General features: G+C 42.3%; 1 protein-coding gene across 2 annotated transcripts in view; it reads left to right on the plus strand.

Moving 5' to 3' along the window:
• Nucleotides 1-25,134, plus strand: part of ralgps1 (Ral GEF with PH domain and SH3 binding motif 1) — a 272,310-nt gene that overhangs the window by 16,005 nt on the left and 231,171 nt on the right. For both annotated transcript variants that reach the window (XM_034191724.1, XM_034191723.1), the window contains exon 2: nucleotides 14,496-14,620. In XM_034191724.1, coding sequence (XP_034047615.1) covers nucleotides 14,537-14,620 — 84 coding nt within the window. In that variant the 5' untranslated portion in view covers nucleotides 14,496-14,536. The remainder of the gene's footprint in view (nucleotides 1-14,495; nucleotides 14,621-25,134) is intronic.

Consider the following 25,134-nt stretch of genomic DNA (forward strand, 5'->3'; position numbering starts at 1 on the left):
TGTTGTTAAAATGCAGCAGAAATCCATTATGTAGCTGGTGGAAGAAGTGAAGGCTCTCCGGATCCAGAATGCAGAGAAAGACCGGCGTCTGGTGTACCTGGAGAACCGTATTGCGGAGTTGGAACAGTACACAAGGATGAACGACGTTATTATTACAGGAATTCATATTAAACCTCGATCCTATGCACGGGCGGTGTCAGAAGACAGCGAAGGGGAGGCCAGTGAGCAGGAGGCCAGCTCAGTGGAACAACAGGTGGCTGACTTCCTGCAATCTAAAGGTATTCAAATGGACTGTAATAACATTGAAGCGTGCCACCCCCTGCCCAGGAGAGAGGATGGAGACAAGCGAGCAGTTATAATGAGGTTTGTCAACAGAAAACATAAAATGGCATTGTTAAAACAGGGACGGAAACTCAATGGAACAAACGTATTCATCAATGAACATCTGACCAAAAGAAACGCAGACATCGCCAGGAAAGCTCGTTTCTTAAAAAAGCAGGGAAAAATTCAACAGACATGGACATCCAACTGCAAAACATTCATCAAACTGAACGGAACACCAGAACAAGCGAAGGTTATGGTAATCAGGAACATCGAGGAACTGGACAAATACGACCAATAAGGTATGAGGACACAAACACATCACAACACCATGACACAGACCAGAGGAACCTATTCATCTACTACATCATCTACATCTGGAGACAAGAAGGACTCAAAGGACTGCTGATCATGGAAAAGTAGAACTGAGAACATTTAAATACACAGACCACAATGTACTGGACTTGGAGCACGATATAGACCCGGACAATAATTTCTTCTCAAATATCAATGACAGTTGTTGCTATTATACAGATGAACAGTTTAATCTGATCATTAAAACGGATAACAAATTATCAATAATCCATTTCAACAGCAGAAGTCTATATGCAAACTTTAACAACATTAAAGAATATTTAAGTCAATTTAAAAAAATATTTAACGTAATTGCTATATCAGAAACATGGATCAATGAAGATAAAGGAATGGATTTTGAACTGGATGGATATGAATTTAACTGTGTAAACAGAAAGAATAAGAGTGGAGGAGGAGTGGCTGTGTATGTGGATAAGAACATGGATTATAAAATAGTAGACAATATGACAACTGTGATCAATAACTTATTAGAATGTATAACTATTGAAATATATGAAGAAAAAAGCAAAAATGTATTAGTCAGCTGTATATATAGAGCACCAGGATCTAGTATTGAAACATTCACTGACTGTATGGAAAAAACGTTCTCAAAAACTAATCAAAAAACTGTGTTCATTTGTGGTGACTTAAATATTGATCTGCTCAATCCAAATAAGCATAAAATAACAGATGAATTTATCAGTATAATGTACAGTATGAGTTTATATCCAAAAATCACCAGGCCAAGCAGAATTACATCCCATAGTTCTACCTTAATTGATAATATATTCAGCAATGATATTGAGAATAACACTGTGAGTGGATTATTAATCAATGACATTAGTGATCATCGACCAGTTTTCATCGTTTATAATAGAAACCATCGGCGGAATCAGCCAGAGGAGAAAATAAAATACAGGCGAGTGCGGACAGAGGAAAACATGAACACACTAAAGAAGGATTTACAGGAGCAAAACTGGGAAAAGGTATACAGTGAAAGTGATGTTGATAGTGCATATGAAACTTTTTTTTACAAATATTTACATCATTATATGATAAAAATTGTCCAATTAAACAAGACTACAGAAAACAAAAAATCCAAGATCGACCATGGATGACGAAAGGGTTACGAAATGCATGTAATAAGAAAAATACACTGTATAGAGAATTCATAAAACTAAAGACTAAAGAGGCAGAAAATAGATATAAGAAATACAAAAATAGATTAACTAATATTATATGGGTATGTAGGAAGGAATATTATAGTAACATATTATATAATAACAAAAACAATATTAAAGGAATATGGGATATCTTAAATAGCATTATCAAAAATGGTAATAAAAAACAGAGTTACCCTCAGTATTTCATTGATAATAATGTCAAGAAGGAAAATAAGGATGAGGTAGTCAACGGTTTTAATAATTTTTTTGTAAATATTGGACCAAGCTTGGCAGAAAAAATTCCCGATTCCCAACCTGAGGATTGGGATCATAATCTCATAGAAAGAAATCCCTGTTCAATGTTCCTCACAGCAGTGGATGGAAAAGAAATTATAGACATTGTGAATAATTGTAAATATAAAACATCTACCGATTTAAATGAAATTGATATGGTGGTGGTAAAACAGGTCATTGAATGGATTGCAGAACCATTAACATACATCTGTAACTTATCATTTCAAACTGGTAAATTTCCCAATCAAATGAAAATAGCTAAGGTTGTGCCGCTGTATAAGACTGGGGATAGACACCACTTCACAAATTATAGACCTGTTTCTTTGCTTCCACAATTTTCCAAATTATTAGAAAAGTTATTCAATAATAGATTAGACAAATTCATAAATAAATATAAATTACTTACTGATAGTCAATATGGATTCAGAGCACATAGTTCAACATCACTTGCATTAATAGAATCAGTTGAGATTACAAACGCCATAGACCACAAATTACATTCAGTTGGAATATTTATAGACCTAAAAAAGGCTTTTGATACAATCAATCATGACATATTAATCAATAAACTTGAACAGTATGGGATTAGGGGGTTGGTGTTGCACTGGGTGAGAAGCTACTTAAGTAACAGAAAACAGTTTGTGAAGTTGGGGGAATATACATCATCATGCTTGGACAATGCTTGTGGCGTCCCACAGGGGTCAGTATTGGGTCCAAAACTGTTTCTAATTTATATAAATGATATTGTCAATGTTTCCAAAATATTAAAATTAGTATTATTTGCAGATGACACAAGCATTTTTTGTTCAGGGGGGATTTGCAGGAGTTACTGAGGAGGATCAGTATAGAAAAATTTATCATTAAGCTTAAGTAAAACAAAATACATGTTATTTGGCTATTGTAATACAGACATACAGGTTCAGTTACAAGTCGAGGGGATAGATATTGATAGACAAGTCGAGGGGGTAGATATTGAAAGGGTACATGAAAATAAGTTTCTGGGGGTGATAATAGATGATAAGATAAACTGGAAGACTCATATAAAACATATACAAAGTAAACTGTCAAGAAGCATTTCAGTTCTAAACAAAGCGAAACATATTCTGGACCAAAACTCACTCCGCATTCTTTACTGCTCACTGATTTTACCATATTTACAGTACTGTGCAGAGGTATGGGGTAATACTTATAAAGGTACAACACAATCACTATCAGTAATGCAGAAAAGAGCTATAAGAATGATTCATAATAGTGGCTATAGAGATCATACAAATCCACTATTTTTACAATCCAAATTCTTAAAATTCACAGACTTGGTTCATTTTCAAACAGTACAAATCGTGTATAAAGCAATAAACAATTTACTTCCAGCAAATATTAAAAATATGTTTTTTAACAGATCAGGGGATTGCAGTCTGAGGGGGAAATTTAAAGCATCAGTGGGCACGAACAACATTAAAAGGTTTCTGTATTTCTGTCTGTGGGGTGAGGATGTGGAACAGATTGGGAGTGGGGCTCAAGCAATATCCAAGCATGAACCAGTTCAAACAGCGGTACAAAAATATGGTTTTTTGTAGGTATAGGGAGGAGGAAGGGTAATGAGGGTTAGGGTGTTTTTGTTTTTTGCTTCGGCTTGTAAATATATAGTATTTTGTATGTAAGTAGTTATGTGTAGGTGTATATTTATGTTTGTGTATATATGTATATATATATCGGTTTAGGTGTGTAGGAATCTATGTGTATATGTGGCAAAGGGTGTTACTGGTTGTGGGGAAGAAGGGGTAGGGATAAATAAGCTGATGCTTCACCCTACCCCTTTTCGGACATGTTGGGTACACAGTAGGAACTTTTTTGTTGTTTTCACTGATCTATCTTGTATTTGTTGTTGTATCAAATGTTCGAAATAAACAGTTTTCATTCATTCATTCATTTTCATTCATATTGTAAGGCAAAAGCCATACAATAATTACAGAAAAACCCCAACAGTCAAAACAACCCCCTGTGAGCAAGCACTTGGCGACAGTTGGAAGGAAAAACTCCCTTTTAACAGGAAGAAACCTCCAGCAGAACCAGGCTCAGGGAGGGGCAGTCTTCTGCTGGGACTGGTTGGGGCTGAGGGGAGAGAATCAGGAAAAAGACATGCTGTGGAAGAGAGCAGAGATCAATCACTAATGATTAAAAGCAGAGTGGTGCATACAGAGCAAAAAGAGGTGAATAAAAAGAAACACTCAGTGCATCATGGGAACCTCCCAGCAGTCTAAGTCTATAGCAGCATAACTAAGGGAAGGTTTAGGGTCACCTGATCCAGCCCTAACTACAAGCTTTAGCAAAAAGGAAAGTTTTAAGCTTAACACCTTACAGTGTTTAAGCCAAGAGACAAACCAAAAAAGACATTACTGGGTTTTGGAGCGCCTTGGGGCAACTGTTTGTTGTGATTTGGCGCTATATAAGAAAAAAGTTGATTGATTGATTGATTTTCCTCGTGGTGGTCCCGGCCACACACACACACGTGCACATAAAGAAACGCAGTCTCACCCGTGATCACACTCTGTCAACACCGCTGAAGTCCGTATGCCTTCATCCCGGTAAGCGTCAACCCGTTAGGGAGGAGACCCGTCCCCCCGGAAAAGGGTCTGCGGGAACTAGTCCCAGCCGTGGCCACGGTCTTCCAACGGGGTTCTCCGTCACAGGCCGACCAACCGGTCTATTGACACCCGGCATTTGAAGGACCAAGATGTCAGAGTTGTTATCTGTAAAAAGCAACTGTTAACTAACAGAGAATGATCACGCCAGAGACTGAATTTCATTTCCTGATCAGGGAGAGCCTGCGTGACCCCTTGTCACTGTGCGTCAGCCCGCTCTGAAGGGCCCGCCCACTTTGCTCCTGAATTTATTAACACAGACATATTACAAAACAATATACAAGACACAGCTGCGTTTCTTCAGTCAATTCATTTTGTATCACTTCGCACCTGGAAGGCGCCTGCAGTCTTGCTCAGACAGATAGTAATTGTTCTTCAAATTGAAACATTACAGCGCCAGCCTCGAACTAGTGTATAGGCTGTGTTATTCTCTGCTCAAGACCGAAATATTAATCTGTGCTGGACAAAAACATAGCTTTAGCAAAACAGTCTGAGCATTCATTAAGCAAAAGAACAAATGTTACTTCAACAGTTCAGTTTGTATTACTGTTTTAACAATGAGTGATTATTTAGAAGAATAATGGTGCATGAACTCTTACACATGCATATATGTATATATGAAAAACAGAGAACAGAATCAAAACAAGATGAAAGGCAGTTCATCAAAGTAAAGGCATCAAAGTAAAGACAAAGACATTAATATTTGATAATAATATTGACAATATATAGAAAACTCTATCACTCTACTTCCAGGCATCTTATACAGTTGTATGTAAAAGTTTGGGCACCCCTGATAATTTTCATGATTTTCCTTGGTAAATCATTGGTGTCTGGATCAGATTTTTCAGTTAAATATATCATATAGCAGACAAACAAACTGATATTTGAAAAGTGAAATGAAGATTATAGGATTTACAGAAAGTGTGCAATAATTATTTAAACAAAATTAGGCAGTTGCATAAATTTGGGCACCCTTGTAATTTTATTGATTTGAATACATTTAGCACTAATTATTGAAACACAAAATTGGTTTGTAAGCTCATTGACTCTTGACCTCCTTACACAGATGAATCCAGTCATAAGAAAGGGTGTTTAAGGTGGCCATGTGCAAATGTTTCTCCTCTTTTCATCTCTTCTAAAAGTGGCAACATGGGAGCCTCTAAACAACTCTCAAATGACCTGAAAACAAAGATTGTTCAACATAATGGTTTAGGGGAAGGATTCAAAAAGATATCTCAGAGATTTCAGCAGTCAGTTTCCACTGTGAGGAACATAGCAGGGCTCGAAATAGTCCATGCATGTACTAGTTTGTGCACGTATTATTCGAGGGGTGCACATAATTTTATACTGCACTTGCACTGGTGCAAGTAATTTCATCCAAGTTTTATCAACTATAAGCACCAGTAGAATGAACCATTAAGGGAATAAATAAAGGAAAGAAATAATTTGCAGTGTGTTGTCTTCGTCTTCCCTGCATTTATGACTCTCACACATTGAGCGAGTTGCTGTGATGATTCGTTCACGCACGAACGTATAAAAAAAAAACTGTCTGCCGCTGCTGCTCCTCTTCTCTCAAACTCTGTCATAACTACATCGGACCTGCTTTGAGTTGATTCCTGTGGCGTTGTGACAACGCAGGAATTTCTGCATCAGGTGCGCGCAGCGGGGGCAGAGAAGAGGTGAGAATGCAGCCTGCAGGTTCTCTGTGCAAAGTTTGGCTGCAGTCAGACTGTGCACTTTGATTTCTCTTCTAGTTTGTGTTTGTTCTTGTGCTGAGCTGCAGGTCTGCACTCTGAGTTCTGTTATAGTTTATCTTTCCTCATTTGACCGTGAGATGCTCGTGCGCATGAACGAACTGTCAGTGAGTAAATGTGGAGATGTCTGGAGTTATAGTTGATGTGGACATGTCCTGTCTCTGTCAGTCAGTCTGTGAGCAGGACTTATGTCCTTTTTTTAACACTATGATGAGAGAGTTTGAGTGGAGAGTGAGGAGCTAACTGCCTGCAGACAGACAGTTTTTTTTTCTTTTCGTTTAATTGTTCACATGTGCACGCGTGAACGAATCGTCCGTGAGTGGACTGGAGATGTCCGGACTTTTTATTGCATGTGGACATGTCCTGTCTCTGGCAATCACTCTGTGAGCAGAACGTTTATTGTTTTTATTTAAGCACTTTTGTGAGAGAAGAGCGAGGAGCAGCAGCTGCAGTCAGCATTTTTTTTCTGTGCTTTTTTTTTGAGCGTGTAGTTTGACTGCATTGTGTACACTGTATAAAAACAATACAGGACGCAAACAAAAATTAAATGTTTAACTTTTGGCATCCAGTTTGCTTCGTCCTTTGCGGCCCTCGTGCTGTTGTGGCGTCGAGCTGCTTGTCTCAGCACTGAGTTGCTTCCACGCAGCGTCGTCATGATGACACATGACGCAACTGGAAGCAGCCCCGGTGTGAAAGGGGCTTTATGGGCCCAGAGAGATAGAGTCTGACACATCAGAGGAGGAGTTTTAAGGTTGATATGACTGACTTTTGGTTGCACAAGTAAGTTTTTGGTGCAAGTAATTTTTTTGTTGCTAGCACCAGTGCAAGTAGGTTAAAAAAATGTATTTCGACCCCTGACATAGTGAGGAAATGGAAGACCGCAGGGACAGTACTAGTTAAGGCCCGAAGTGGCAGACCAAGAAAAATCTCAGATAAGCTGAAGCGAAGGATGGTGACAACAGTCATAGTCAACCCACAGACCTGCTCCAAAGACCTACAACATGATCTTGCTGCAGATAGTGTGTCTGTGCATCGTTCAACTATACAGGACACTTTCCACAAAGAGATGCTGTATGATGCTGTAATGCAGAGGAAGCCTTTTCTTCTTTGCTTCTCTCAAACCCTGACAAAAACAAATAATATTTTTTTTTTCCTTTGTGCTGTGGAAAGAATATTGAACTAGGCTTGTTGAATGGAACATTCCATCTTTCACCAAATTAAATATTATCACTATTATTATTATTTTTATTTTATTTCTGCTTCTATTTTGTCATTTGACTTTTTTAATTGACCACAATGGAAATAAGAGTTTTTTCAATTTCTTTTTGTCATCCATGTATTTTTAAGGGCCCTGTCCCACTGGCGTTTAGGAGGAAAAAGTGGCCCACATCCGCCAAACAACCGCAATAACCGTCTAACATTCCTGTATGAGTTGGCCGCCATCCGAACATGTCCGTGATCATCCGCAGAAGCACGCATGTCTGCAGCCAGGATTTTTGAGCGGCTCAAAAATCCTGCTGCGGATGAGATCCGCATCACTGCCTGAACACATACTGAAGACATACGCAGGACATACACAACCAATGCGCCGCATATCCCCTGTCATCCGCTGATATCTGCAACCGACAGGTTGGCGCGGCTTGGCGGCGGACCGGGACAGCGTGCAAAACAGATATGACACGTGCCCAGCGCGGCCACATCACGGTTGCAAATGGTATGTCGCGCATGCAGACAGAGTGGGCACAGATGAAGCGAGTGCATCACGGCCGCTGTGCCCCTCATGGGGGTGCCTCCACGGTCGCCTTCGCTTCTGTTCCCTGTTATATCCGCTTTTCTTCCTCATGTATTCGCTGATCCACCCCGGGACATTTGTCATTTCCGCCCACCTTTGTTGCGGACGCTCAGCTTTTGTCTCCTCATTTCATGTGCAAATCCTCCTAAACTCCAGTGGGACAGGGCCCTAACATATTTACAACTCAATAAAATCACACATGCACGATGATTTACTGCCCCCTGCTGGAATGGCGTGTGAATCCACAACATAATTATCAACGTCCATTGTTCAGTGTTGTTAGCTAATATCCGTAGCTTCTCCAAAAATATTAGTCCTGTCAACAGTTTTTGGTGCAGCAATGCTTACACAGCACAGTAACGTGCACACATACGACAGCAATACACACGTTACAGCAAAGCACACATAGTACAGCAACGCTCGTACAGCATACTACAATGCTCACACACACACACACTACAGCAGCGCACACATACTATTGCAATGCAGGCATACTACAGCAACGCAGACATATAACAGCAAAGTACACATACTATAACAACGCACACAAAGCACAGCAACACACACAAAGCAACGAACACCTTCTACAGCAACGCATACACAATACAGCAATGCACACATACAGTGATGCTGACCTACTACAACAAGGCACACACAGTATAGCAATGAGCACATGTACAGCATCACGCACACATACAGCATAAAGAAATGCTCACACACACTACAGCAGAGTTACTCAAACTGATTCCATCTGCTTAAAGTGACGCAAATCAGTGAAATCACCTGCTGGAGTCGGTGGTTGCAAAGAAAACCTGCACCCTCTCGACCCTTTCTGGAACCAGTTTCAGTCCTCTACTACAACAATGCACGCATACTACAGGAACGCACGCATACAGCAGCAATGCATGCGCAGTACAGTAAAGCACACATACTATAGCAATGCATGCGCAGTACAGTAAAGCACACATACTACAGCAACGCATGCGCAGTACAGTAAAGCACACATACTATAGCAACGCACACATACTACAGCAGTGCATGCACAGTACAGTAAAGCACACATACTACAGCAACGCACGTGCAGTACAGCAACGCACACATACTACAGCAACGCACGCATACTTATTTGTTATTATCTATCGTCCACCTTGTCGTTACTGTGAGTTTCTCTGTGAATTTTCAGACCTTTTGTCTGACTTAGTGCTTAGCTCAGATAAGATAATTATAGTGGGCGATTTTAACATCCACACAGATGCTGAGAATGACAGCCTCAACACTGCATTTAATCTATTATTAGACTCTATTGGCTTTGCTCAAAAAGTAAATGAGTCCACCCACCACTTTAATCATATCTTAGATCTTGTTCTGACTTATGGTATGGAAATAGAAGACTTAACAGTATTCCCTGAAAACTCCCTTCTGTCTGATCATTTCTTAATAACATTTACATTTACTCTGATGGACTACCCAGCAGTAGGGAATAAGTTTCATTACACTAGAAGTCTTTCAGAAAGCGCTGTAACTAGGTTTAAGGATATGATTCCTTCTTTATGTTCTCTAATGCCATATAACAACACAGTGCAGAGTAGCTACCTAAACTCTGTAAGGGAGATAGAGTATCTCGTCAATAGTTTTACATCCTCATTGAAGACAACTTTGGATGCTGTAGCTCCTCTGAAAAAGAGAGCTTTAAATCAGAAGTGTCTGACTCCATGGTATAACTCACAAACTCGTAGCTTAAAGCAGATAACCCGTAAGTTGGAGAGGAAATGGCATCTCACTAATTTAGAAGATCTTCACTTAGCCTGGAAAAAGAGTCTGTTGCTCTATAAAAAAGCCCTCCGTAAAGCTAGGACATCTTTCTACTCATCACTAATTGAAGAAAATAAGAACAACCCCAGGTTTCTTTTCAGCACTGTAGCCAGGCTGACAAAGAGTCAGAGCTCTATTGAGCTGAGTATTCCATTAACTTTAACTAGTAATGACTTCATGACTTTCTTTGCTAACAAAATTTTAACTATTAGAGAAAAAATTACTCATAACCATCCCAAAGACGTATCGTTATCTTTGGCTGCTTTCAGTGATGCCGGTATTTGGTTAGACTCTTTCTCTCCGATTGTTCTGTCTGAGTTATTTTCATTAGTTACTTCATCCAAACCATCAACATGTTTATTAGACCCCATTCCTACCAGGCTGCTCAAGGAAGCCCTACCATTATTTAATGCTTCGATCTTAAATATGATCAATCTATCTTTGTTAGTTGGCTATGTACCACAGGCTTTTAAGGTGGCAGTAATTAAACCATTACTTAAAAAGCCATCACTTGACCCAGCTATCTTAGCTAATTATAGGCCAATCTCCAACCTTCCTTTTCTCTCAAAAATTCTTGAAAGGGTAGTTGTAAAACAGCTAACTGATCATCTGCAGAGGAATGGTCTATTTGAAGAGTTTCAGTCAGGTTTTAGAATTCATCATAGTACAGAAACAGCATTAGTGAAGGTTACAAATGATCTTCTTATGGCCTCGGACAGTGGACTCATCTCTGTGCTTGTTCTGTTAGACCTCAGTGCTGCTTTTGATACTGTTGACCATAAAATTTTATTACAGAGATTAGAGCATGCCATAGGTATTAAAGGCACTGCGCTGCGGTGGTTTGAATCATATTTGTCTAATAGATTACAATTTGTTCATGTAAATGGGGAATCTTCTTCACAGACTAAAGATAATTATGGAGTTCCACAAGGTTCTGTGCTAGGACCAATTTTATTCACTTTATATATGCTTCCCTTAGGCAGTATTATTAGATGGCATTGCTTAAATTTTCATTGTTACGCAGATGATACCCAGCTTTATCTATCCATGAAGCCAGAGGACACACACCAATTAGCTAAACTGCAGGATTGTCTTACAGACATAAAGACATGGATGACCTCTAATTTCCTGCTTTTAAACTCAGATAAAACTGAAGTTATTGTACTTGGCCCCACAAATCTTAGAAACATGGTGTCTAACCAGATCCTTACTCTGGATGGCATTACCCTGACCTCTAGTAATACTGTGAGAAATCTTGGAGTCATTTTTGATCAGGATATGTCATTCAAAGCGCATATTAAACAAATATGTAGGACTGCTTTTTTGCATTTACGCAATATCTCTAAAATCAGAAAGGTCTTGTCTCAGAGTGATGCTGAAAAACTAATTCATGCATTTATTTCCTCTAGGCTGGACTATTGTAATTCATTATTATCAGGTTGTCCTAAAAGTTCCCTAAACAACCTTCAGTTAATTCAAAATGCTGCAGCTAGAGTACTAACGGGGACTAGAAGGAGAGAGCATATCTCACCCATATTGGCCTCTCTTCATTGGCTTCCTGTTAATTCTAGAATAGAATTTAAAATTCTTCTTCTTACTTATAAGGTTTTGAATAATCAGGTCCCATCTTATCTTAGGGACCTCGTAGTACCATATCACCCCAATAGAGCGCTTCGCTCTCAGACTGCAGGCTTACTTGTAGTTCCTAGGGTTTGTAAGAGTAGAATGGGAGGCAGAGCCTTCAGCTTTCAGGCTCCTGTGGAACCAGCTCCCAATTCAGATCAGGGAGACAGACACCCTCTCTACTTTTAAGATTAGGCTTAAAACTTTCCTTTTTGCTAAAGCTTATAGTTAGGGCTGGATCAGGTGACCCTGAACCATCCCTTAGTTATGCTGCTATAGACGTAGACTGCTGGGGGGTTCCCATGATGCACTGTTTCTTTCTCTTTTTGCTCTGTATGCACCACTCTGCATTTAATCATTAGTGATCGATCTCTGCTCCCCTCCACAGCATGTCTTTTTCCTGGTTCTCTCCCTCAGCCCCAACCAGTCCCAGCAGAAGACTGCCCCTCCCTGAGCCTGGTTCTGCTGGAGGTTTCTTCCTGTTAAAAGGGAGTTTTTCCTTCCCACTGTAGCCAAGTGCTTGCTCACAGGGGGTCGTTTTGACCGTTGGGGTTTTACATAATTATTGTATGGCCTTGCCTTACAATATAAAGCGCCTTGGGGCAACTGTTTGTTGTGATTTGGCGCTATATAAAAAAAAATTGATTGATTGATTGATTGATACTACAGCAATGCATGCGCAGTACAGTAAAGCATACATACTACGGCAATGCACGCATACTACAGCAATGCATGCGTAGTACAGTAAAGCACACATACTACAGCAACGCACGCGCAGTACAGCAACGCACACATACTACAGCAACGCACGCATACTACAGCAATGCATGCGCAGTACAGTAAAGCACACATACTACGGCAACGCACGCATACTACAGCAATGCACGCGTAGTACAGTAAAGCACACATACTACAGCAATGCATGTGCAGTACAGCAACACACACATACTACAGCAACGCACAAATACTACAGAAATGCATGCACAGTACAGCAACACACACATACTACAGCAACGCACAAATACTAAAGCAATGCACGTGCAGTACAGTAAAGCACACATACTACAGCAATGCATGCACAGTACAGCAACACACACATACTACAGCAACGCACGCATACTACAGCAATGCACGCGCAGTACAGTAAAGCACACATACTACAGCAATGCACACATACTATGACCGCTGTCGCCAAGTGCTTGCTCACAGGGGGTCCTTTTGACCGTTGGGGTTTTTCTGTAATTATTGTATGGCTTTTGCCTTACAATATAAAGTGCCTTGGGGCAACTGTTTGTTGTGATTTGGCTCTATATAAATAAAATTGATTTGATTTTGATTTGATACTACAGCAATGCACGCGCAGTACAGTAAAGCACACATACTACAGCAACGCACGCATACTACAGCAATGCACGCGCAGTACAGTAAAGCACACATACTGCAGCAACGCACGCATACTACAGCAATGCACGCGCAGTACAGTAAAGCACACATACTACTGCAACGCACGCATACTACAGCAATGCACGCGCAGTACAGTAAAGCACACATACTACAGCAACGCACGCATACTACAGCAATGCACACATATTACAGCAACGCACGCATACTACACCAATGCACGCGCAGTACAGTAAAGCACACATACTACAGCGGTGCACGCATACCACAGCAGTGCACGCACAGTACAGTAAAGCACACATACTACAGCGATGCACGCATACCACAGCAATGCACGCACAGTACAGTAAAGCACACATACTACAGCGATGCACGCATACTACATCAGTGCATGCGCAGTACAGTAAAGCACACATACTGCAGCAGTGCATGCGCAGTACTGTAAAACATACTGCAGCAATGCATGCGCGGTACTGTAAAGCAGATATACTACAGCAACGCACACATTCTACAGCAATGCATGCGTACTACAGCAATGTATTCGCAGTACAGCAACGCATGCATACTACAGCGAAGCATGCGCAGTACAGTAAAGCACACTACAGCAATGCACACGTATTACAGCGATGCACACATACTACAGCAATGCACACATACTACAGCAATGCATGCACAGTACAGTAAAGCACACATACTACAGCAACGCATCAATCAATCAATCAATTTTTTTTTTATATAGCGCCAAATCACAACAAACAGTTGCCCCAAGGCGCTTTATATTGTAAGGCAAGGCCATACAATAATGATGTAAAACCCCAACGGTCAAAACGACCCCCTGTGAGCAAGCACTTGGCTACAGTGGGAAGGAAAAACAGCAACGCACGCATACTACAGCAACGCACGCACAGTACAATAAAGCACGCATACTACAGCAACGCACGCACAGTACAATAAAGCACACATACTACAGTAATGCATGCACAGTACAGTAAAGCACACATACTACAGTAATGCATGCATACTACAGCAACGCACACATACTATAGCAATGCATGCGCAGTACAGTAAAGCACACATACTACAGCAATGCTGCTGTTGCCATGCTTGTGGAGGGGTCTGTACGTAGACTGATATGAAAAAATAGTTTGAAATAATAGTCTCTGTTTTTTGTGGTGCCTGTCAGAATGGCGTGAACGCTGCTCTGCTGCCTGAACGTCGAGTTGCGTTGACGAGTCGTCTGAAGGCTGACAGTAGTACCCATTCTGCTTCTTGTGACTGAAAAGTTGCTTTTGAACATGATCGGGTGTAAAGACATTGGTCTGCTGTTGTTTGTCTGCAGGCATGGATGACAGGCGATGTGTGCCCGTGTCGCGCTGACCTATGCGCGCCATCAACCCCTCTGTGAGCATGTATCGCAGGAACGGCCTCTCTGACGGCACCAGCATCAACTCCTTCACCTCCGAGGTCAGTGCTCATATTATGGTGTCTCTGTTCCTGGTCATGTGACCAGGTTTAGCTCTGATGTGTTTGGTCAGCACCTCCTGAGCTGCACATCGAGCTGCGGACCTGAACCGAGTTTTGCTTCCCCCTGTACAATAAACATTTCCACTAAATGAAATGGTTCAAAAAGGTTTTCAAATATTCCCTTGGCAAACATTAAAGCTGTGTGGGGTTTTTAAAGGTTTAAGGGCCCTGTCCCACTGGGGAGAGGATTAATTGCGCATGAATTGAGTATACAAAGTACTGGCATTCGTTGTCGTCCGCAACAAAAATGGCCAAAAATGACAAATGTCCCATTGTGAATTAGGGATATATTAATAATATATAGCGAATATATGATGAACAATCACGGTTATACAATGCATGTAGTGAGAAAACGGATCCGATGCACTGCGATTATCACGGCAGTATTACGGGTGTATTATGAATGCATCGCGCACGTGTTGCGCTTGCATGGCATCTGCATTTCGGTCATAAAAGAAGCGCACTCTGGCCGTCGGCATCACTATTCACACCAACAATACAGCCTCTGGAGCATTTGCTGGACAAGTTGACTGGAGTAAACAAGCAGTGAACAGGGCGAGTGGTAACATCAGCGGATCGCATCAGAGCGCAGCTCGTCTGAACAATTATAACAAGAAGTTAAATCTGTTATAAACATAGGAATAAATACTGTAACAGCTGCAGACAATGTAAACAAGTCAAATAATTACCTTTTTAGACGGCTCAAAATGCTTTCTGCAGCTTGTTAGCTGTTCACGCGTGTGTGTACGTGCGCGTGCGCGTCCGTTGATTTGAAGAAAGGTTTTGACCAGTTATTTAAATTTGAACACAATTACTCTGAGGGCTAGACCACCACTTAGAGATTTATTAATCAGAATTTAAATGTCACAGAATTTGACAGAATGCAAGTTTTACAGAATGAGTGAGATAAGCAAAAGCATACCCAGAAGTTCTGAGGGTCCCAGGAGCTTTAAACGTCCAACCAGCAATCTGGTGTTCCAGCAAGCTGACAGCAAGGAGGAACCCTGAACAGTGGGCTGGCTTTGTATTTATACCCTATGCTACTACAGCGTTTTTCTGCTAATCTTGGGTGTTGTCCTTCATCTGGATGGTCTTGATCTCTCTATTTCGTGGCATGGTCCTGCCCACACGTGCTGTGAAGTCTTCTGATAAGAAATTTTGGGCAACAACTGCTAACTGAAAAACTGTCAGCAAGTCACATCACGCGGTTATACCACAAGAATGTTTGCACATTTCAAAATTGCACAACCTTCTAACAACTGGCATCCTGTTCCATATGCTATTTGCAACATATGGATTTCTTAATATATCTTCAGGGCCTCACCGAAACAGGGCCACATCACATTTATAAAACTTTTGAAAATGATTATTTAACTAACATATCTTCTCCAGATTTAAGCCTCTGTTGACCGACGACGTCGTGAGAGAACAGAGAACTTTCAGAAGAGGTCGGAATCAGCAGTTTATCCGGACATTCCACTGTTAAAGGTGATTTTTTTTAATGAAAGACGTGCGTACAGATTGGCGCGTCGGCTCGCAGCCGGCGTGGCGCGCCCGCCACAGGAAAAACACCTCCGTTGGAAACCTTAAGGACAAGTTGGAACATGCCCTGCTGTTAAACAATTTCTCAGATACTCACTCAACTGAAAGCCACCAAAAGCTGCCTGGATTTTACAAATGGTTATCAACACGGAGGTGTTTTTCCTGTGGTGGGCGCGCCGCGCCGGCTGCGAGCCAACGCGCCAATCCGTCCGCATATCTTTCATTAAAAAAATCTTCTTTAACAGTGGAATGTCCGGATAAACTGCTGATTCCGACCTCTTCTGAAAGTTCTCTGTTCTCTCACGACGTCCTGGGTCAACAGAGGCTTAAATTTGGAGGTTCTCAGCTTGAAACAGGATGACGACGTCGCCTCGGAGCGCTGCGCGACGTCCCGCTCCGTGGGAAGTCCTTACAGCGATAGAAACAATCCAAAATCTCTCATCAGCCGTTAAAATTTTCACCGAAAACCAGCTGAATTTCTCGAATGGTGTCCACTTGGATGTGCCTCACAGTTTTTAAAAAAATTTTGATGAAGCACAGCGCCAGTCTCTCAGCAACTTCTCAGACAATGAAAATCCGATGAGGGGGCTGGACCACTCCTCCCACAAGGCGTGCTCACAGGCGAATGATGTCACCGACAGGCGTGAAAAAACTCTCGCATGCCCACGAGGGTTCAAGCTTGTCTGATGTAATCACACGTGATTCAAATCCAATTGGTTTTTATCAAAATAATAAGGTCGGATACTTTTCTAATAGACCTCGTATAGATATCATGTAATTAACCTTACCTATTGATTACGTGTTTAATAAGCATTGATAAATGTTGATCACTATGAGCATATGAGTAATATATTCTTCAACAGCAACAAGCTCTATTAATATATAAATGATGATTTCTAAACATTAAACCACACTCATATATGGAACAATATATTTTTAGCTCAATAAAAGATAAATAATATTATGATGACACTGAATAGGGAAAAAAAGCACAAAAGGTTAATGCATATTTTAGCACATTTAGGATATATTCCCTCGTTAAACTTGGGACTCCGACGAGGGTGGTCGCATCTCCTCCACTCTCCCTTATCTCTGTTCTCTGCCTGTAACCTTCAAGTCCCTACTTCACCAGACTGTGAATTCCTCAATTATATTGGATTCTGGATCTATTGGACTACTATTGGATTAACCATGGAATTGATCAGCTGGTCTCTGAACCCTATTGACACCATTTTTTCTACAAGAAGGTCAGGACCGGGGGATCCTACCTGCCCAGATGGAACATATCCTGCGGGCTATGTCCTCGACTCCTGGAATTCCTGGTGTGTTGCATGCTTGGTGCCTTTCTCCATTGAGGACGTCAAGGATTTATTCATTTTTGGTCTCATGGCAGCAGGGCTGGTACTTTTTGGCTTATGTGCTGCCCTGATTTACCGGACAATTGGCAAGACGGTGGCATCAAGAACCACGGGCCCTTGCTTGTCCGTCATGATTAACGAGGTTGGCAAGGCAGTGCATTCTCAGACTGCGATGACTCTTGAACTCAGACGCAAATTGGATGACATCTTGGATCAGATGCGTGCCTTGCAGTTGAAGCTGAAGATTTCAGAGGCCGGTTAATATTCTTAATTCATAATTAGGCATATTCTTAATTCATAATTGGGATTTGGTTGTGCAAGTGGAATTGTTAAAAAGTGTTTTTTTTCACTGCTCAAACCATAACATTACAGGCTTATCAAGCCTGAAGGTCAAATTGCCCGACTGTTTTTCCTCCAGAGGGATTTGTTTCGGCCTGGGGATCATTTGGCTGTTTCTTATCTCAACTCACAAAGACAATAAACTGCTTTTCACAGGACTGAAGCATGCTCCATTCCCTTCCCCCACCCCCTCCTTCCCCCATCAACACCCCCCCTTTCCGGCGCTGCTAACATCACTCCTTCCTCCTTTGGCGGGGGCGGTGCAGTTTTAGCTGCAGCCCCCATTCTTCCCCCCAGCTGATGGCGGCACATCTCAGGGTTGCTGCGTGACCTTCACCCACTTGCCTCAATTCGGATAACGGACTTCTTCAAACTTAGTGCACATAAACAATGTCAAATGTGTATGTGCTGTCTTTAATTCTGATGTGTGCCATTATTAGGGTAAACAAGTAATAATTGTGGAGTAATTTCTGAATGAGGTAACTGAAGTGTAAATGTAATTTCTCCACTGTGAGATCAATAAAGTATATCTAATCTAATTCAGAGGCGACCACGGGACGACCTCACCAGATGCCCAAACCACCTCAGCTGGCTCGTTTTGACATGGAGCAGCAGGTCTGCTCTGAAACCCTCCTGGATATTTGAGCTTCTCACCCTGTTCCTGAATGGAAGCCCAGACACCCAACAGGGGAACCTCATTTCTGCCACTTGTATCTGTGACCTTATTCTTTCTGTCATTCCTCAAAGTTTATGTCTGTAGTTGAGGATAGGAGCCTAAATCGACTGGTCAGTGAGGGAGCTCTTTCTCCACTCTTCCTTCACCACGGCGGTCTGGTACAGCATCCACAGGAACTCAGACATGCCAACATCCATCTGTTGATCTTGTGCGCCATCTTATCCCCAGTGATGCTTGATTTCCTCCACTTGGGGCAGTGTCTCTGGCCCAGGGGGGACAGTCCACCCTTTTCTAGCAGAGGACTGTGGTCTCAGATTTGGAGATGCTCATTTTTGTCACAGTTGCTTCAGCCTATAACCTGGCCAGTTTGAATCAGATGTCACAGTCTAGCATACAGAAGACAGAAACAAGACACAAGACATGCTACAAACACACGCAGAAACTGACGCACACAATGTTACACAATCTTCAAAAGATTCCCGGGAGTGAGCAGAACCAAAAACATCTCAGGGCAGTAATCAAACTAAAAGGACAACCACAAAGTTACCAAGTACAAAAACCAAAGAAAGTACTTTCTGAGGAGGTTGCGGCCTGTTTAACATCTGAAGGAAACTCCTGTGGATGTTCTACCATAGCCAGTGTCCTCTTATACTCCGTGGTGCGCTGGGGGGGCAACACATCCAAAAAGGACACATCCAGGCTGGACAAACTAATCAGGCGGGCTGGCTCTGTGGTTGGCATGAAGCTGGACTCTCTGATGGTGGCATAGAAGAGAACACTGGACAAACTGCTGGACATTACGGGTGATGCCAGTCAGCCTCTGCACACCGTCATCAGCAACCAGAGGAGCCTCTTCAGCCACAGACTGCTGCTTCACAAGTGCAGGACCAACAGACCGAGAAACTCCTTTGTCCCTCAGACCATCAGACTGTACAACTCCTCACTCAGGGGGAGGAGGAGGAACAGGAAGACAGAGGACAGAAAGGAGAGCAACCGTAGTAGCCAGTAAACTAGTATTGATCAGTATGTCTGGTATTTTTATATTGTGTATTTGTGTTTATATTTATATTTGCAAACTGTTTTTCTTTTTTCACTTTTGATACCCTGTGTGTTGCTATACAATGTTGCTGGAACCTCAATTTTCCAGAGGGAGTCTTCCCAAGGGATCAATAAAGTTCTATCTAAGGTCTAATTTAATCTAAGAGTCTGGCAGCAGTATTTTGAACCAATCGGAGACCCCTAATGCTGGACCACGTAAACCAGAAGAAACAAATACTTAAACTCTGCCGTGTATAATTGAGAGCAATAAATTTACTTACCTGGAAATAGAAATAGCAGGTTCAGTTAAAGCTGTCCATCATAACTACAGGTTTATCTTAGACTGTACTAAAATCGATCTGGACAGGTGGTCGAAACTCCCGTCCTCACTGGCACGATGGTTAAATGCAGTAAAGATGACTGTGATGCTCAAGTTTCTTTATTTATTTCAAATGATCCCCATTTTTCTTCCAAAATCCTATTTTGCTGAGCTGGTTCGCTCTATCGCATCAACTCATCTGGAATAAAAAGCCTGCATGTGCAAAGAAGGCAAGCATGGAGAGGGTTAAATGTAGCGGTGGTTGGGGTCTACTTAATTTTTTATTCTAGTACTGGGCAGCTAATATTGTTAAATTGGTATATTGGATTAATAAGTTTACAGATGAGGAGGGTCCGGTTTGGGCTGATATGGAACTGAAAGCTCCACGTCCAGATGAGGAGAGCTCCACGTCCAGTCTCCTCAGTTTCAGTCCTTAGTGCCCCTTTACCACTAAATATTAAATCATCTGAGCTGAACTCAAATTTGGTGGTCCAAAATTCAGTTAAGATCTGGGGTCAGTTCAGAAAACATTTTAAACTGACAAGCATAGGCGGCTTTTCTCCAATAATGTTTTTCATTTTCAGTTTGGCACAGATGTGGTTTGGTCCACCTTCAGGATCTCTTTACTGATGATGGCTTTGCATCATTTAAATCATTATATGGGGATCATAATTGACCAAAATGTCATTATTTCAGATATCTTCAGGTTCGGGGTTTTGCCTCTAAGTTCTTTCCAGGGTATCCATCTCCACCCTCTAAAGATCTGCTGCATTTAGTCCTCAATGTAAATTCATATAATAAAGGAGCGATATGAAAAATATATGCATTCAATCTGGATGGCTGCCCTTAAACGTGGGATAAATTTAAAACAGCATGGGAAGGAGATATTGGAGAAATAACACAGGAAGAGACCTGGAAGAATGTTATACAGCGCATACACACGTCCTCTCTGCGTATCAGACCCAACTTGGTCCATAGATTGAATTTCTCTAATGTCAGCCTGTCTAAATTATACCCTGACGTTGCCCCAAACTGCCCCTGGTGTCAGCACTCTCCTGTTTCTCTGGGACACATGTTTTGGTCATGTCCATCTTTGAATGGTTTCTGGTCTTCAATCTTTCAATCACTTTCAGCCGTGCTGGGTCAAACATTGGAGCCTGTCCCCTTGACAGCTGTTTTTGGAGTCGTCAATAATGAGTTAGAGTTGTCCCGCCTTCATAAAAATGTAATTGCCTTTGCATCATTATATGCTCGCTGTCTAATACTGCTGAACTGGAAGGGGAAGAACCCTCCTTCCCATGTCCACTGGATGACAGAGGTGATGTTGGGACGAGCACTGGAAAAAAATCAGGTATACAGTATGTGGGATGGAGGACAAAACCTGGTCATCGTTCAGAGCTCGTATCAAGAGCTTGTCTTTACTTAACTTCTGGTTGAGGATTATTAATTTTTATATAAGTGGCTGCTGCCTTAATCATTTTGATGTCCATTTCCTGATTGTTGGGACATTTTTTCCTATAATGCATTTATTTATTTCCTGCTTTTAAACTCAGATAAAACTGAAGTTATTGTACTTGGTCCCACAAATCTTAGAAACATGGTGTCTAACCAGATCCTTACTCTGGATGGCATTACCCTGACCTCTAGTAATACTGTGAGAAATCTTGGAGTCATTTTTGATCAGGATATGTCATTCAAAGCGCATATTAAACAAATATGTAGGACTGCTTAGTCCTACATCCCTTCCACCATCCCTTAGTTATGCTGCTATAGACGTAGACTGCTGGGGGGTTCCCATGATGCACTGTTTCTTTCTCTTTTTGCTCTGTATGCACCACTCTGCATTTAATCATTAGTGATCGATCTCTGCTCCCCTCCACAGCATGTCTTTTTCCTGGTTCTCTCCCTCAGCCCCAACCAGTCCCAGCAGAAGACTGCCCCTCCCTGAGCCTGTTTCTGCTGGAGGTTTCTTCCTGTTAAAAGGGAGTTTTTCCTTCCCACTGTAGCCAAGTGCTTGCTCACAGGGGGTCGTTTTGACCGTTGGGGTTTTACATAATTATTGTATGGCCTTGCCTTACAATATAAAGCGCCTTGGGGCGACTGTTTGTTGTGATTTGGCGCTATATAAAAAAAACATTGATTGATTGATTGATTGATTTATCTATTATTATTATTATTATTGCTGTTATCTTTATGTCAGAGGTCCAGAATGTTGGTGTTATAACAATAATAATAAGTTACACAGATTGTTCTGAGTTTTTTTTTTTTTAAATTAGCTACTATTTTTTGTTGTTGTGAACTGTTTTTTTTTGTGTGTGTGTGTGTTTGTGGAGATGCCACCTGGATGGGGGGAAAGTGGGTGTGATTTTGGTATGGGAGAATGCTAAATAAAGTTCCCAACTGCCACCCAATCCTCTCTGCACCCGACCCCCATGACCCCCTCTGCAGGTGGTGAACCCACAGGAGGGCGGGCCCACATCGCTCTTATGGGCTGAGCCCGGCCGGACCCCGTGGGCTAAGGCTTGACCACCAGGCGCTTGCGCACGAGCCCCAACCCCAGACCTGGCTCCAGGGTGGGGCCCCGGCTCCGCCATACCGGGCGACGTCTCAGTCCTTGATTTTGTAGCTTCTGTCCCTCTTGTTCACGAGTGAGGGACGGATGGAGCGTGAGATTGACAGATGGATCGGTGCAGCGTCTGCAGTGATGCAGTCGCTGTATCGGACCGTCATGGTGAAGAGAGAGCTGAGTAGGGGGGCAAAGCTCTCGATTTACCGATCGATCTACGTTCCGACCCTCACCTATGGTCATGAGATTTGGCTCATGACAGAAAGAATGAGATCGCGGGTACAAGGGCAGAGATGAGTTTCCTCCACAGGGTGGCTGGGCGCTCCCTTAGAGATAGGGTGAGGAGCCCAGTCACTCGGGAGGAGCTCGGAGTCGAGCCGCTGCTCCTCCTCGTCGAAAGGAGCCAGTTGAGGTGGCTCGGGCATCTTTTCTGGATGCCCCCTGGAAGCCTCACTGGAGAGGTGTTCCGGGCACGTCCCATCGGGAGGAGGCCCCGGGGAAGACCCAGGACACGCTGGAGGGACTACATCTCTCGGCTGGCTTGGGAACGCCTCGGGGTTCCCCCAGAGGAGCTGGGGGAGGTGTGTGTGGATCGGGAGGTCTGGGCAGCTTTGCTTGAGCTGCTGCCCCCGTGATCCGACTCTGGATAAAGTGGAAGAAAATGGATGGATGGATGGATGGATAAATAAAGTTGTAAAGAACAAGAAGAAACAAATGCATGGATCAGGGTCTCAGCATCAGTCATACACAGGATGGGATGAATCTTTGCTGTATTTTGCAGGTGGAAGAAAGCAGTCCTTGTAATATATCTAATGTGGAGGTCAAAGGACAATGTAGGATCAAAAATTACCCCAAGGTTCCTCACTTTGTCAGTGTGATGTATGACACATGAGCCTAGGCTGAGTGTTAGCTGGTCAAATTGATGCTGATGGTTCACTGGACCAAGAACCATCATTTCAGTCTTGTAAGAGTTCAAAAGTAGGAAGTTGCTAGACATCCAGCTTCTCACTGATGCAAGGCAGTCTTCAAGGATTTTATGTGGATGAGATTACCAGCAGACTCAGACTCTAAAAGGGCGATTAGTTTCACACCCAGTTACCTCAGACAAATATACAACAATTAATCCACAATTATTACTAGTTGAACGTGATAATGGCACACAACAGAATTAAAACAACCACACACATACATTTTATTGTTTATGTACGCTAAAGTTTGAAACAGTCCGTCATCCGAATTAAGGAAATGTGAGTGTGGGGAGGGCTGCAGCAACAGGTGGTCGTGCAGCCAGCTTGGGGGGAACTGGGAGTTGCCACAGCTAAAGCTGCTCTGCGCCCCAGAGGGGGAAGGGAGTGGCATGAGTGGGGGCCGGGATAGTGTGGGGGATGGGGACAGGAACACGACTGCCCTCATCGGAGTCCCAAGCAGAAAGAGTTATCGTATGTATAACTGAGTATCATCAGCATAGCAATGAAAGGTAATCCCACAACGCCGCAATATGTGCTCAAGGGATGCTATATAAAGGGAGAAAAGATAGATCCCTGTGGAACACCAAATTTCATGTCACTGAGGTCAGAGGTAGTGTTGTTGTACAAAACACAGTGAGAACGACTGGTCAGGTATGACATCAACCATGCAAGGGCACTCCCAGTAATCCCAAAATGATTATCCAGACCTATCAAGTAGAATATGATGATCCACTGTATCAAATGCAGCACTGAGATCTAACAGCAACAGAACCGTAGTGGTGTCTGAATCCATTCAATTCAATTTTATTTATATAGCGCCAAATCACAACAACAGTTGCCCCAAGGTGCTTTATATTGTAAGGCAAAAGCCATACAATAATTACAGAAAAACCCCAACGGTCAAAACGACCCCTATGAGCAAGCACTTGGCGACAGTGGGAAGGAAAAACTCCCTTTTAACAGGAAGAAACCTCCAGCAGAACCAGGCTCAGGAAGGGGCAGTCTTCTGCTGGGACTGGTTGGGGCTGAGGGGAGAGAATCAGGAAAAAGACATGCTGTGGAAGAGAGCAGAGATCAATTACTAATGATTAAATGCAGAGTGGTGCATACAGAGCAAAAAGAGAAAGAAACAATCAGTGCATCATGGGAACCCCCCAGCAGTCTAAGTCTATAGCAGCATAACTAAGGGATGGTTCAGGGTCACCTGATCCAGCCCTAACTATAAGCTTTAGCAAAAAGGAAAGTTTTAAGCCTAATCTTAAAGGTAGAGAGGGTGTCTGTCTCCCTGATCCGAATTGGGAGCTGGTTCCACAGGAGAGGAGCCTGAAAGCTGAAGGCTCTGCCTCCCATTCTACTCTTAAAAACCCTAGGAACTACAAGTAAGCCTGCAGTCTGAGAGCGAAGCGCTCTATTGGGGTGATATGGTACTAAGAGGTCCCTAAGATAAGATGGGACCTGATTATTCAAAACCTTGTAAGTAAGAAGAAGAATTTTAAATTCTATTCTAGAATTAACAGGAAGCCAATGAAGAGGGGCCAATATGGGTGAAATATGCTCTCTCCTTCTAGTCCCCGTCAGTACTCTAGCTGCAGCATTTTGAATTAACTGAAGGCTTTTCAGGGAACTTTTAGGACAACCTGATAATAAT

This window comes from Thalassophryne amazonica, chromosome 17 (genome assembly GCF_902500255.1).
Source record: "Thalassophryne amazonica chromosome 17, fThaAma1.1, whole genome shotgun sequence".
NCBI classification, from domain to species: Eukaryota; Metazoa; Chordata; class Actinopteri; order Batrachoidiformes; family Batrachoididae; genus Thalassophryne; species Thalassophryne amazonica.